This window comes from Thunnus thynnus, chromosome 16, assembly GCF_963924715.1.
Source record: "Thunnus thynnus chromosome 16, fThuThy2.1, whole genome shotgun sequence".
In the NCBI taxonomy this organism is placed as follows: Eukaryota; Metazoa; Chordata; class Actinopteri; order Scombriformes; family Scombridae; genus Thunnus; species Thunnus thynnus.
Window position 1 is genome coordinate 12326557 of NC_089532.1, and position 15690 is coordinate 12342246.

The following is a 15690-nucleotide window of genomic DNA, read 5'->3' on the forward strand; positions in this document are numbered from 1 at the left end:
TGTTTTATTATCATTATTAGGAAATTAATTAAGTGAATAAAAAGTAAACAATGTGAAAGAGAACATAGAAATACAACAGAAAGAAAAATGCCACAGAGAGCAAAAAAAAAAATAAAGAAAGAATGAAAAGAGGCAACTGTTTGTAGTATATTTGCAGTAGACTGAAGCTGAATTGCCAACCAGGCTAATTGCTGGTCAGGAGAATAGAAGTACCTCCTTGTGGTAAATGATACAACATCGGATTTGTATTATTTTGTACTGCACTACTGTTTTTATACACCAGGTGGCATCAAACTCACACACAGCAATGCCAAAACCGCCTGGTCCTGCCACCCACTCCTAACTCCACCAGTTATCATATTTTCTACCAACAGACACAGGTGGTGTTAAGGGAGGAAGGCTGATAAGCAAACTTTCTTCATTTAGTTTCTTTGCTATGTGCTTTACACACACAGCACTAAGCATTTAAAATATTGTGGCGCATTTTGTGAAGCTTGCTCTGTGTTCCTTTTTACTACTTTTAATACTGTAAGGGCTTACTTAGGTAAGTTAGACACTTGCAAAACCACAGCCAATGCTGTAACACATTTCCTATCCGTACCTGCTTTTTCATACAACGGCCCATTTACCAAAGCACAATTCTGTTAGCACTTATACACCATTTATCCAATATGTCTGCTTTTATAATACTGACCATTAGTAACTGTCTTATTCAAATTAGTGAAATGCCTGCGCATGGATATAACTTTCCATGGGCACAAAATTCAAATAAATCTCTCAGCTTCTTCAGTATGAATCAAGACAGGATATATGCAGGAAGTTAAATTTAATACCATTTAAGACCTTTTTAAAGACCCTTTGCATACATTTTAAGATCTCATCGCCACTTCAAGTTCTAACCGGTTACATCGGTGTCACAGTCTAACTTACATTTACTATATATTATTTGTAAGATAGCACAACTAAACAGTCTTAGTTTGTGATAACTCCTTATCAATACAACATAATTCCTTGGGAACAAAGCTCATGAGAATGAATTGAGTGACTAACCCAATGCAAGGTTTATTAGAAAGAGAAACCATTAGCAATGGTGGGTAGGGACGGTTGTGTTGCACAGAAATGTGCAATAGAGACTTGCATTTTGCATCCCGTAGCGGTTTTATGGCTAGCACTTAGCATGTGGGAATGGACAGCGTTGCTCTCGATCAAGGCTACACTAATCGCCTTCTGACTCAGAGCAGTACGTCTCATGGTTATTCCCACATGCAGGCCAAAACAATGGTTCCAACTATTTGTACGAAAACTTGAATCTCCCCATTAGTCGACTATGTTGTTTAACATCTGGCTGTAAAGGGACCTTCGTGCGCTATCGAGCATCTGTCAGTCAGTGGGTCAGTGAGCGTGCTAACAGTAGTCCTTTTCAGATGACGACAAATCTAGCTGGATTTTAAGACTTTTTAATGGCTTTTTGAGGGCCTTAATTTTCGCTAAATTGATTTATCAGCTTTTAATACTTTTGAAAACCCTGCAGACACCCTGCAAGAGGATTATATGGGGGAAATTATCTTGATGAGAACAAATAATAAATATACCCAGGAAAATGTCACACCAGCTCTGTGTGAGAAGCGTCATATTTTTGTGTGGGTGTGGAGTTGAGGCACACGGAGGCATAACAGAGTGGAGGAAACGATGTCCAGAGGGTGTTGTGTTAGGGTAGAGCGTGTCCACTGCCAGCAGCATATGATTAAGCCTCTATATTTCATTCAAGCCGGTCTGTTCACATTCTTTGCTACTCACGGGGAGGTGCACTTTTTCAAAGGTTAAATATATAAAATATGCATATGCACAACAACTGCAAAGTGCACCACAGATGCTTTAATGTGTTTATACTGTTAAATTGGAATGTAAGAAATGTTATTTGCATCTACAGATTTAGCATTGCACGAAAATCTCAGTCCCATTGAAACACACTGGAAGGATTCTCTCTGCTTTTTCAGAGATCAAGGCAAAACAATGTTAAATATCCATTTCGTTTTCGTTGAAGAACTGAAAAGGAATTCCTCTAACTCAATCGCTATGCCTCTCTACACATTAGAGAAGCCATTTCCTTACACAACTCAAGAAAACCTCAAATGGCATTGGAAGTAAAACCACAAAAAAATGCATTAATAATATCAAAAATACCAACAAACAGGCAAAAAAATAAAACAGATTGGTCACAGCAAATTTATGTACACATACACATTAAGAAAAGAGCTGTCAGTGGAGTTGGGGAGGGGGTTGGTCAGTGGGAAAGAAAGAGGAGAAAGATTTGGGCAATTAGATAAGCCCTGTATCTTCACCATACAGGGGAGTTACAGAGGTTGCCTTGATGGCAGACCAGGGACGGACAGGGTGAAAAGGAAGGGGGGAAAGCCAAGGCTGTATGTTCACCTCTTCTTGGGGGCTTGAGTAGTGCGGGGTGGGGTGACGGGCCGACCAGAATTTACACCACCATACTGGTACTTGGCCTTCTTCTCTGAGGGCTTTAAGATCTTTAAATAATGAAACGCAAAACACAGAGAAACAGAGAGAGGATGCGTGTTTTAGCAGTGCTGAGATAATCAGACAAAGGCAACACTATTCCAACATAAAAATCAAAAGGCAGTTAGCACAAAATGTACATGTGTACATACCTGGAAGGAGCACATGAGGGATTCATCGACACTCATCATGCCGCCTGCATTATCAAACTCCCCGCAGTAGTTTGGAGCAGAGAAAAGTGTGACCAGTTGGCGTTTGGCAAAGAATTCGTATCCATCCTCCACAACCTGTTGGAAGATACGTGACATTATTCCAACGCCTACGGCAATCGATATCAAGAAACAGATCTTCAGCTAGTCTCAGGATCCAAATTTGCTGTCAAGGTAGAGTGTACAAAACCACCTACACCTGAATCAATATGAAACGCACAACATAGAGCTGAAATAGCTGTGGCTAATTTAAACAGTAACAACAGTTGTGCTGAAATGATTAGTCTTTTAATCGATGGCCAGAGAAGTCATTTATCAGCTAAACATACCTGATGTCAGTGTAACAAAAACAAATAATGGCTTGGTATTCTCTGTTTCATACCATATGGAGTGTTATAATGAATGTCAAAGTTTCAGATGCATGGGAAAAATAAATATGGAGCAGGAAATTAGGGGCTACACTGCTGCACTAGCTCATTTTTTGTACCAAAACTAATTTAAGTTCCAACAAACAAAACAAAAAAAAAACCCAAGATAAATTTGCTCGCAATGTGCTTCCTGCATGTGTACATCATATCCAGGCCCTCTATCTTCATTCCTGTCCTAATTACCTGATGGGCTCTGCAGATGAGGTCCAGGTCATGACGGTTGAGAAACTTGCTGACCACGTCGGCCCCGAAGGTGAAGGAGACCCCGCGGTCATTCTCTCCCCAGCCTTGTACATCCTTATCTGGGTCAGACCACAAGAGGTCACACAGCAGGCCTATGAGACACACAGGAAGAGGTGAGATGAACAGGGCAGATAGAGACAAGGGACACATAAATCAGGAAGAGTTGTAAGGAGATATTAGACAGGTAACGGCGGAAAGAATGTGCTGAGGATCCAGCTCGTTGCATTGCTGATGTAACACAGGATCTACTGACCTAATAGTCTTTCACTCAGGAAGAGAGAGAGGCTGGGTGTTTTCATTTAAAGGTAAACTTAAATTCCAGGGGGAAATCCAGAGGAAGTGAACATGATCAGTATCAAGTATCTGCCGACACACACACACACACACACACACACACTATACCTGTATCAGGCACATCTGTTGGCCTCATGATCCTGCGGATCTGCTCCATTGACTGCAAATCAGGCGATAGCCCTGTAATGGAAAATAAAGAGGTCACTTTTGATTGAATAATGGCTGATCTTTTGATACTGAGTTACCTTACTTTTTCATTTTGAACAAGTGCATTACATCTGGGACAAGGGGAAGAGGAGATGAGTTACTTATCTCACCTCCGTGGCAGCAGAAGATCTTTTCATCGATAATAGCAGCAATGGGGAGGCAGTTAAAGCAGTCAGTGAAGGTCTTCCACAACTTAATGTTGAACCTGCGCTTGCCTGATGGAGCACATAAACACACATTATTATACCTTGCGTATATGGGTCCTTCGGGTGCGTTTGTGTGTATATTTGTGCAGGAAGTCTACTCACACTCATCGTAGAAGCCGTAGATGCGGTTGATGGAAGCGCACTCGTGGTTGCCCCTGAGCAGGAAAAAGTTCTCTGGGTATTTGATCTTGTAGGCCAACAGAAGGCAGATGGTTTCCAGGGACTGTTTACCTCTGTCCACGTAGTCGCCCAGGAAAAGGTAGTTCGCCTCTGGAGGAAAGCCACCATACTCAAACAGCCTCAGTAGATCTGTGTACTGCCCATGAATATCACCTGAGGAGAAGATGTAGGAGGGAAGGGGAGACAAGGTGTTAATATGACTATTTACTGTAAGTGCAGTCACAAGGACAGGCTGCTTAATATAACATCATTACAGAAAGGGGGAGCTGCTTAGAGAGGAAATTAATTAGGAGAATTTAACATAATCGAGCGAAAAAACAATGGTGATGCAAACAGAAATCATAAAATGACATTAAAATATCATCAAAGCAACTGCAGGGCTTTACACAAAAGCCAATACTTTTAGTTTTATTATCTCCGAACAACATACTCACCCACACGTACATACGTATACACACCTCCTACTATCTCTCAGAATCCATTTTGATTATTCAGAACACTGCCAGACATGTAGGTTGGTGGGGGATATATGACTGTGTGACTATGTTTTACTGAGACTGCAGCAGCAAAGCCCAAGGATATATACACACATAAAATGAGCCATTACAACTGCCACCAGATCAATGCCGTGGCCCATGGGAGATGAGCTACCGAGGGAAAGAACGCTGACAATCCAGGTTAATCACAAAAATAAAAGGACGCACATCCTACACAAACTAACTTTAATTTTAACAACTCTCGCAGGATCCTAGGTCACCCCCTTCTTCTCTTTTGGCATCAGTCAGGCAGTGATGAGCCGGAGGCGGTCTTACCAAAGCGCAGGATCTCTGCAGGGGAGCCTCACTCCATCACCTAGCCAAGACCTGCTTCCTTTTATATCCTCTTGCACCAACTTCAGAGCTGCTCTAATTTGGGCTAAGTGCTCCAGACACAGATGACTGCACAGAGTCTCATGAAAAAGGCCAGGACAATAATAACAGGCTTCATCGTGTCCAAAACGGAAAGGAGATTCATGCGCCACACTCTTTTTATGGTAATGCTTCATTACAAGATAGCACCAAATATAAATGAAAATTAAATAATAGGCCTTGTTAAGCCGTGCAGCTGTCTGGCCCTGAGATTAAAATGACCAACACAAATTGCAACTTTATATTGCAGTCTTGATGGTGGCTGGCATGATTTTTCCTATTGCACCAAAACAGCAACGACCACTGGCACTAAAACCATATGGCTACAGGCCTTTACTTATTTTTGCCTTAGTCTTAGTTTGGCATACAAAAACACACTTTTCCGTGCAAATGAATAATTAAAGGAATAGTCCTGAATGTTTGAAGTCTAGCTCTGGTTTAAATTCGACACTCATGTTGTGCTAGCTAGTTGGTTTTGTATTTCGCCATCAATCATTTTCATTATTCTAGACAAGCAGCCTCAGCTTGCCATCTACAGTTTGATGTAGGTACTGGTAATGGTAACCACTCCATCGTCCTTCACATCAATTAAACATGATCAGAACTTCAATGAAAAGGTGTTTCAGTATTAATGCGCTGCTACTGCAACATAATCCAGGGTGTAAACTGTGCGTATGCAATCAAAAAATCATGATTTTACAAACTATTGCTTTAGTTGCTGTTTTCAATCCTCTTTTAAATGTTAACTTGTCATAGGACAGTGAAAAAGTGATGGTGGGTGGAAAGTAGGGATCCATGTGTCATAAGTATTTCACCAAAACAAGAACCATTTTTGGTTTTTCAGTATTTCAGTTTTATAGCAAAAGATTATTGCCTTTAATTAGACATATCTTTATTACTCCTCAATGAGCATACATTAAAGTATGAGTTTATATTGCTCTAATCTAGGTAAAACAAGGAACAAACCTGAGGGCTACGAAAACCTACATTAAAAACATGAAACTTTGTCCAACAGAGATGTTTTTTTGTCTTGGCAGTCAGAAAGCAGCACATACTGAAAACAGAGTAAATACAGGGGACTGAATAAATACACAGGACACCACAGAACACAGATTCTTGTATATGTCTGTACTAAAACAGAAATGGACATGCAATTAAAAACTAGCGTCGCTCATTTATACTGCACTTTTCACAGAAAAAGAAAAAGGATGGAGACTAAAAAAAAAGACCTAAATCTGGATGAAATGGTAGATGCAGAGACATGGCAACACAGACTGTAATCTCTGCAGGGAGAGTTGGAGGTGAGTGAACTTTGTAAGAGCGAGGCCAATTTCAGCTGAGCTGTTGCTCTGTAGCACAACCTGGATAAAATGGATTATAAAATAATACTCTTTCACTCATGGCCCACATGATTTCTCAGCTTTGTTGGCATTCTCAATACACTCTTTTTATTGTTATTTGTCCCTCTCCAACCCATGTTTAAATAATATAAATGAAAATGCCACAATTTGAAAATGCCTCACTCCAGAAAAGGCACTCCATAGCCTTCAGGTCTGTTTTACACTAAGAGTTGCTGCATTAGTAAGTTATTGTTGAGAATATGGATTTGTGGGCCTCACCAAGACTAGATTTGAAGGAAGTAGCCCCTGCCTGCCCGCTCACAAGGAATTTACTCAGCCTGTCTCTGCAGTGTCAAAACAGTCCCAGAATAGCAGCACAGAGATTTAGGGTTTAAAAAGCAGAGCAAAAGGCCGAAAGTTATCGCTGAACCTGGGGTCAGTGTTATGAAGGATTTTATACCTATATTTATGTCAAAATATAGGAAATATTTATGTCATGTTGCTATGCTATTCTGTCGTGACAGAACAGGAAAGTAGATAAGCTGAGTAATAATCAAACAAACAATAAAACAAACAATACCTATGCAAGCATAATGTAATCAGCATTATACTGGCGAAGCATTAGGACACTGGTACTTTGATCAAAACTTTAATCAAATGTTCTGCTGCATGACCTTGTGTAGTCAGATAATGTACTGGTTCAAAAGCACCCACATATAAGTACAAAATTAGTGTGAGGAACAGAGAAGAATAGTTCTCAGGGCACATTTCAAAATGGAAACAAATAAATATAAATCATCAAACAGGTCCAAATTGTCCATAAATGTAATAAAGTTTGTCTTTGTTGTATCAGACATTACATTACACTTTCATTTGGGGTACGAAATTAGCACCAGCCACCACCCAAATGCTGGTAAAATATGCAAGTGGCTGGTAGATTTGCTTTACTCATTAGCCAAAAAAACAATGGTGGTCGAATGAGTGGCTGGTAAAATCTGAACATTCACTAGCCATTTGGCCAGTTGACGTGTATTTTCAAATATAGGCTCCACTTTACACAAAAAAGCAAATAGGTAGATGCTTAAAAAACAAAAATACCTGAATGAGGCACTATCTTATTCAACAGTTAATAGACGGAGAGCATAAACAGAGCACCATTCAAAGCATGATAAGAGAATATCACCTTATGGGCTCAAATAACACCTCATGATGCACACATCATTAACTGAACTGAGTTAGACAGCGATATAAATAAATGTGCACCTGTACTCGGGGAGCTGGTATAACAAGTATAACAATGAGAAATGTAAACAATAAATAAAATGTACTTCAGGGTAGGAAATTGATACCAGCTGCCAGTCTGTTTGACAAGCTCACATATCAACCTATTCCAGGTTCCTTAGTCAAGAAAACAAAAACACTTCTTAATTACCTTTTGCACACTGAAATGCTTTATCACACTCTCTCCTGTCTGTGACCTGTTTGTGCTACTTGTGAGTCCGTGCTTGCAATGAGAAAAGTCTGAAAAATTGTTTCATTTTGGCTTATGTTTGCTTGCCCATTAATCTCTTAGCACTAAGTTTGTATTGAAACTTTGGAAATGTACTGATAAATGCTACCATAGAATACCAACCTACACATATATAGTATGAACATATTGTGCAAGCTTGGCGTCTTTCTTATCATGGTCATTCTTATCATCTCTTATCATGTGTTCAGATTATTTTAGTAACAAAATGACACTGAGGATTTAATTAACATTATTAGTCTCACTGCAAAACCAATTTTAGCAAAACTATGTTCATGGAAAGGTTTATATCACTCCATTTAAATAAATGATTAAGTCAAATAGTAGCAAAGCTAGTAGTCTGAGCAAAATTGTGCCAGTGGCATTAAGGTTAGCATGTGAGAGCGAGTGAGCACAGAACCTGATCCTTTTGGCCTTAGTGAATAATTAAAGGCATTCACTGGTTGGTCTTTATCGTCAGCTTGCCATCACAGCCTTGTGTTAAAGCCAAGTAATCAGTCTGGGGTTAGAAGTTCAGCACAAAACAAAGAAAGTGAAAGAGAGACAAAGAAACCTCACACAGCGACAAATAACACCACCTTAAACTCATGTATATTTTAGAGTAATGTACCAGAGTTAGGTCTACACGGAGGAAAGCATTTGGGGCCTTTAAAAAATGAGAAGCAATAAAAGTGAACGTGTGTGGGAGGAAAGTGGTATGTGAAGAGTCATAGATGGACTGTGTGTAGGCTTGAGTCTATAAGTGAGCTTGTGTACTGTATTTTCAAGGATTGGCAAATACAGTATATATTAGACAGTTCAGAGTTGTGTTCAGTTGCGCCTCTACCCTGGAGGAAAGAGATAACGCATGTGGGAGTGTGCCGAGATGTACAGGAGCCAACTAGAGATAGTGATAGTTGAAGCTATTTCAAATGTTGAGGACAAACTGACTTGCCGTAGTGGGGTAAATGTGCTCCCTCAGGTTAAGTGTAAGACAGTGATGCACAATCTGTGCATATGTGTGCAATGCCCCTCCATGTATCTCTCTGTACATAGGGAAGTTGAATCGAGAGAGAAAGGCTGAGGCAGTGTTATCCGGTCTGGTTATATAAGTAAACTCTGAGCTGCATCAAAGAAATAGATTGCTGCTCTGGAGTGTGCAGACCAGGCTTTGTGGTCTGTGCTCTGCAGAGTGGCAGTTTGCCATTGATGCACCCGACCTCTCAGAGTCAGAATGTAGCTTTCTGCTTGAGCTGCACTTTAAAAATTAAAATTATGTTGTTGTTGTTGTTATTTGACATTTGTGAACGGCTATAGGCAAATATTCGAGCCATATACAGTACTTCGATCAATTACTGGGAGGAACAGAACGAGCAAACACAGAACAGGCAAACACAGAAAGTGACAACCTTTTGTTTTGCTTATCAAAAGTCAATAGGTTTTTGTAGGCATGGCCTCACACACACACATTAGCTTTCATATAATTAGTTATTTGCAGTGCAGTGTGCCAAATCAAGTAAAATCTTTGAGTGAGCACAGTGACCCTGCACTCATTTTTAGGAATCAGGTATTTGGCAGACAGCTAGTCTTATATTTGGGCCAATATGCTTTGTTTTTATACAATTATTTTCAGATTATGATTATAACTTTCCTTCCTGTGGTTGTAAGCTTTTAAATTCATAAGTGCTTAATTTGATTTGGTGAGAAAAAATGAGAAAGTGAAGAGAAATGTGATGAGAAATAAATGACCTAAAACAAAAGAAAGGGAGCTAAAAGGGGAAAACACTGACCACAGATCTTAAGAGGCGCCTCAAGCTCCAGCAGGATGGGCTGGCTGAGGAAGATCTCCCTTGATTTGATGCAGAGGCCCCGCACCTCTGCCTCGGACATCTGGACTATCTTCCCCGGGCGGCATCCCCGCACTGGAGAGGAGAGAAAAGACAAGACGCTGTCATTGCTGTCAACAATTGTCATCATCACTGTCAGTGCCAACGCAGCAGCACCGGCAACCTCCGACAACCACAAAGCTCTTTAGAACGAGGCCAGCACCGTAACGCAAACACGTGAGGCCAAGCCTGAGTGAGCCCCTCTCCTGCAGCACTGAGTAGGCGGCTTTTTCCATCTTTCATAATGAGGATACTTATCATTTCAAACGCACAATACACCACTTTAGAACACTGGACATAGTTTATGGAGTTAATTACATTGAGTATATTTTAAACTGTTGGAGCTTTTTAACAGAACAATCTATAAAGTGTCACAATCGCTGTTGAGGTGTTGATCCTGCGATGGTCATGATTGTGGGAGTCTATTGTACTCAATGTTTGACTTCTCCTCCAATCACTCGTTGTTGCAGAGTGCAGGATTTCATTATCAAAGTTATTGTAAAAAGCCCACCTGCCCGCTCAAATCAGACTGTTACTCAGATTGACAATGAAGCTGTCAGGGCGCATGGCGGTCTCTCTCTCTCAACTGATGCTAACGCTATGTGACCCACTGTGGTGTCTCCCTCATCTGTAATGTATTCTTCTATTCGATGACTGTCTTTACAATCAGGTAGGCCCGTTTCATCCTCGTCGGTCACGCAGTTTCTTTCTAAATCTTCTTGGCCAGCTCTGTGTGGCTATAACATTTCATAAAAAAGTTATATTAACATGCTGGTTAAAGTATAATTTTTGATTGCTAGCCTGCTTTTTTATTCTTTAAATATTCTATATTTATGATACATACATTTATGATATATACTTTTGTGATAGCCTGTTTTTCTCTGTCTGTATATTTTAAGTAGCCTATTTTGTACCATATTACAAAGACAAATCCTCCGCAGGTTATGTGAAAACCCAATAAAATAAAAAATATTTATGAAAAAACTCAGCATATACAGGCTAACTTCATATGGCTTAATTATATAAAATGGTATATTGGAGAAATAACTTCATAATGTCCACCCTATGTAATTGTAATTTTTTTGGAATAAATAAAAGCAATTTTTAAAAAATTCTTCTCGTAATAGTTGTTGACAGGCAGGGGCGGGGCACATTTGGACTGCAGGCCCACCCGGCTTGCAGGGGCTGTGGGTGGATACTTTATGGCCCAGAATGAGGCTATGATAGTATAATTTTTCACCAAAGGGGGAAAAAAAAACATTGAACTGCAGAACCACGAAGCGATCTTTAAATCTGATGAGCTGTCGGCGTAATGATTCCGTAGCTTAACGCTGCTTAGTCTCAGCTATACTTAAGAAACCCACTGCTTAGACTATGAGAACAGCTTGCATCTTCAGCACTGGTGTGGGTTTATTGGCTGTGTAGTTGCACTGTACACACTAGCTTAAGCCTACTTTCGGGCGTTCTGCCACAGCTCTGGGTTCAGATTTATCTCATAACGATGAAAAGAGGAGTGAGAAATGCAAATGTTTGCTGCACTCAGCAGTTCAAATAGTTAAGAGATATGAAAAGTGAGATTATACATGAAAACTGCTTCCTTGTGACAGCACCTTGCAGGCTGGAAGTTAAGTTAAATCTAGTTTCAAAAAATCTGCATATGACCTGTTTGATATTTGCCTTATTTCATATTTGGAAGGCAAAGGGAGTGCAATGTCTCTCAAATTCAGCATCATTAAAAAAAAGCACAAAATCAGTCCAATGATATCTGCTACGCAAAATGTAAACAAGCCAAAATCCACATAAATTAATATTAGTTTGAAGTATGGTCACATATGTGTGATAAAACAGTGACCAATTGTGTCTTGTCCTTATATTAATACACAGATAGTAAATGATATTTAGACTGCAGATGAAAAAAGACTGGAGCACACTGATTGATTTGCTGCCTTTAATAGCGCACACAGAGAAAAACTAGACTGCATTACTTTTACATTAAGTCCCTGTTTGACGTCACAAAAATCAAATCATAGCACTGAATAAAGATGAGCCATTGAGGGAACAAGAGTGACGAACAAATCCATGACTGAGGAATTATATAATAACTAACCATTTTTGTATTGCCTTAAAGCTTTGACGCCCACTAAAGATTCCAATAAAGGATAGCTGAGCCTGGTGAAACAAATGCCTGTTAGTCAGAGAGGACGTTTCCTTAAACCCCTTTCTTTGTTGCCCTTTTGTTTCCTTAAAAGGAATTGTACAATAGTTTCAAATGGATTGCATAGTGTCTATACACAAGTGTGTAGACATGCTACTTACACATTGTACTAACTTCCTGTCTCATGTCACGTAATCCAGCCAAATCTGAGAGAAGTGAGTAAAACCAGAGTAATCTGGATAGTCGAAGACGCTGCTTCTGTGAGCCACAAACTATTCTTAGGCTCCACCAAAGTGTTGCTTTATACCATCAGTGTCACACAATCATTTTTCTTTATCATCCATCTATCTGCACTGCTTCATGTGCTGTGTATGGCGTGAAGCGTGAAATTGCAGAAGTAGGGCTCTTCACTCTAACGGCCGGGCCTCATCAGAGCCGAGCGAGCTAAGCTTGGATGCTTAGCCCGGCTCGGCTTTAACACTGAACCTTTCACTGTTAGCACTTCTGCAGGCTGGCACTTTTAAAAGAGATTATGTTCTTAAGAACATTGAGGGGCAAAGGCTAAAATGAAGCAATGACAAGGATTTGCAGCCATCATAAACCAGATCACTGTTTGTGTGTGTGTGATTATGTGATTGTACACGTCTAGAGAAATTGGCAGAATGTTCCATAAGTTTTAATCCCAATGAATAAGCAGTCTCAGGGATACTTTGTTTTTCTCAGACAGCGAATCATACAGTAAACTATTATGTGATGCTAGGATGCAGCATAAAAGCTCGAGGCCTTTTTAAATTGTCTGGGTGAAAAAACTCCACAGTGGATAATTACTAGTCTCTTGATATGGTACATTTGTGTAGAGCTTCAGAAAAATAACAGCAGAAAATAGTGCATGTGATTAAGATCAGAGCTGTTTTATGTTGCATCAAAAAATATATTCTATCCATGAAAAACAGACAGAACTTTATAGGCAGCCAGGTACAACTAATGTCATACTTTTTTTTTTTATTTAACGAGGTTTCTGCTAAATTGCAGGATGCATTTCCTTGTTAAGTTCCACTGAACCCTTTAGAGTAAGGTTTCTTAAATGTTTTCCGACCAGACCTCGCCTTTTCTCCCTTTGGATCCAGACACATGTAATCAACAAGTACAACCTCTGTCATAGCAACCAATTCACTAGAAACCCCTATGTAAACAACCAAAAAAAGAAACTGATTCAACACAGACATTAATCTTACTTCTAAATGATTTGCACATGTGCTTGATTCTACCCCTTGTGTGAGTTCACACCACAAACAATAAAGCTTAGCAATTATGTAAGAAGCAGATGAGACAATAACAACCAAATCAATTAACTCATATGTAGTTATTTGTTTTATGAGCGTGTTTTATGAGCATGAAAATAGAAAACAGACACCATCGCCAACTCGCACCAACAAGATCACAACATAACCAAACACTTGTAAAAGACGCAGATGCCGAGTCCAACTTTGTATTCACACTGTAACCAACACAATCGACAAGTCACTGAAAGTCCGAGCTGATCACCGAGGGGAATGCAGCATGTGGAGGGTCAACAAGCTGTCCAGCTGTGAAAAACGACCAGCTACAAGTCCCGATCACTACTAGATATCAGATACCAATTACCGCAAACCATCAGATGACTGATGATAATGCTTATGTTGAACTATAGATGTGATATTGTTTCACAGCAAGCTGAAAATAAACAAGAAGTGTTTGCAGACCATAACGCAATGGTATTATTCATTTTTTCTTTTTATTTTCAATTAATATAACCATTTGGTGGCTATGATAACTCATCAAAGCAATGAAAGCAATTGCAGCAGTGACTATAAATAACAAATCTTAGCATTTTATATGCTGGCATAGTGTCTCATCCCTCCAACAGAGTCACAGATACTGGTGGAAAGTATGCCAAGGACAGCTGAATTCGCCTTAGTGGTCTGGTCTGACTCAAGGGATATCTCACAGGGGAGAAGAAATATCTCCGCCTTCTCTTGAGCAGGTGGACTGCCAACACAAAAGCATTTTTTGCTCACTCCTCTCTCTGCCAAATCTAAAACCTAGTCCTTACATCTCCACAAAACTGCCTTTTATTTACCAAGCATAAAAGCAAGCAATATAACTGTGACCACAGCAACGCAGGATGACATCTTTTAAGCTGTAATTATGAACATTTTTTGGACAGGTCAGAAAAACACACAATGCAATTCCTTCATTGTTTCTCCTAAAAACCTAAACACAAGTGCTTTCTCTAACACAAATTTTAATCATTCAACCTGACCAATACTAACACACGTGAGTGCAATGTGGGCCCTGTGTGCATAAGTGCACTGAATCACAGCAACCTGCCCACTACAACACACCTACAAAAGCCACTGAGAAGTGAGTTAGAAAAAAAAAAAACATACTACCTAACGACTCAAATTTGTCTAGGAGGTAGTGATGAGGAAATCTAGTATCAGATGAAAAGTTTAGCTATATGTTTGTGTTTTAATCTTTAATTTAGGCACATTTCTACCGCAGTTTTATCAGTTTCCCCATCCCAATAATATGAAATATGAACCAGGTCACAAATACAAAATGAACAGTAACCCTATATCCATAACGACAACTTGCTCCACAGTGGATGTGGAGCAAATATTAACAGTGTCAAGGGCAGAGGCGCTGCTGTAAATTGGTGTCCATGCTTTACTAAACAAATATTCACTTAACCTACTTAGTCAGATTCAGCCATTAGCGCCAATAAAATTTGAGCATTATCTTAATGTCACAACTGACAGGACAAACGTCTCAGCCACTCCTCAGTACATTTCATTCGTCCGTAATTCAGCAAATAAATGAGCAGAAGTGAATTCAGCAAAAACATCAGACAGAAAGTTGAATGACATGCTAAAGTAAAGCGAACGACAGAGCAAATTCGGGTGTCGAAACTAACGTAGCTAGCGATTACTGTGAAAACAGAAATGTAGGCGTTCACTGCTGGCAGTGTTTATAAACACGGCCAGCTAACGGTAACGTTAGCCAGAGCTAGCCGGGGATACACCGTTAGGACTGGTTGCCGTTAGCCCTACAAGCTAACACTTTTCCCTGCGTTTTCTGAAGCAGCCCCGTCAGTTACAAAATAATCCTCAGAGCCGGCACAATGAAGGTAGACGGCTAACTCGGTTTAACATTAGAGACTTCATTTAAATTATTCACCTTCCAGGAGCCGAGAGATGAGGCTGTCCACGTTCAATTCACCCTCCGCCATCTTCAAACTGATGTTGTACAGTGTTGGCCAGTTCGATTCTGCCAGCAGACACCAGGAGGCGCTGTTGTCAACAAAACAGGAGCAGTAGATGATGGACAAGAAACTAGTGAAGAGTGACCCGACATTAACTCACTTTAACCACCTTTATATTAATTACAACAGTTTGTTTGTGGCTTGAGGTTGATAAATATATATCCTGATACATAGCCTATATATCCTACTAAATTTCATCCAGTTGTAAAACACTTTATGGTTTGGAAACTGATCTAAAAAAAAAAAGGTGCAGTGCTGGATCCTTTACAACTAGCAGCACCCATACAGCGATATAAAATA

General features: G+C 39.8%; 1 protein-coding gene across 1 annotated transcript; it reads right to left on the bottom strand.

Moving 5' to 3' along the window:
• Nucleotides 1-162: 162 nt before the first annotated feature.
• LOC137199426 (serine/threonine-protein phosphatase PP1-beta catalytic subunit-like) lies at nt 163-15413 on the bottom strand. Its single transcript, XM_067613730.1, has 8 exons — nt 15306-15413; nt 9836-9967; nt 4213-4443; nt 4015-4119; nt 3806-3877; nt 3344-3495; nt 2676-2810; nt 163-2534 (listed from the first exon to the last, which is right to left on the bottom strand). The coding sequence occupies exons 1-8, from the start codon at nt 15355-15357 to the stop codon at nt 2430-2432; spliced, it is 984 nt and encodes a 327-aa protein (XP_067469831.1). The 5' UTR covers nt 15358-15413; the 3' UTR covers nt 163-2429.
• Nucleotides 15414-15690: the final 277 nt, after the last annotated feature.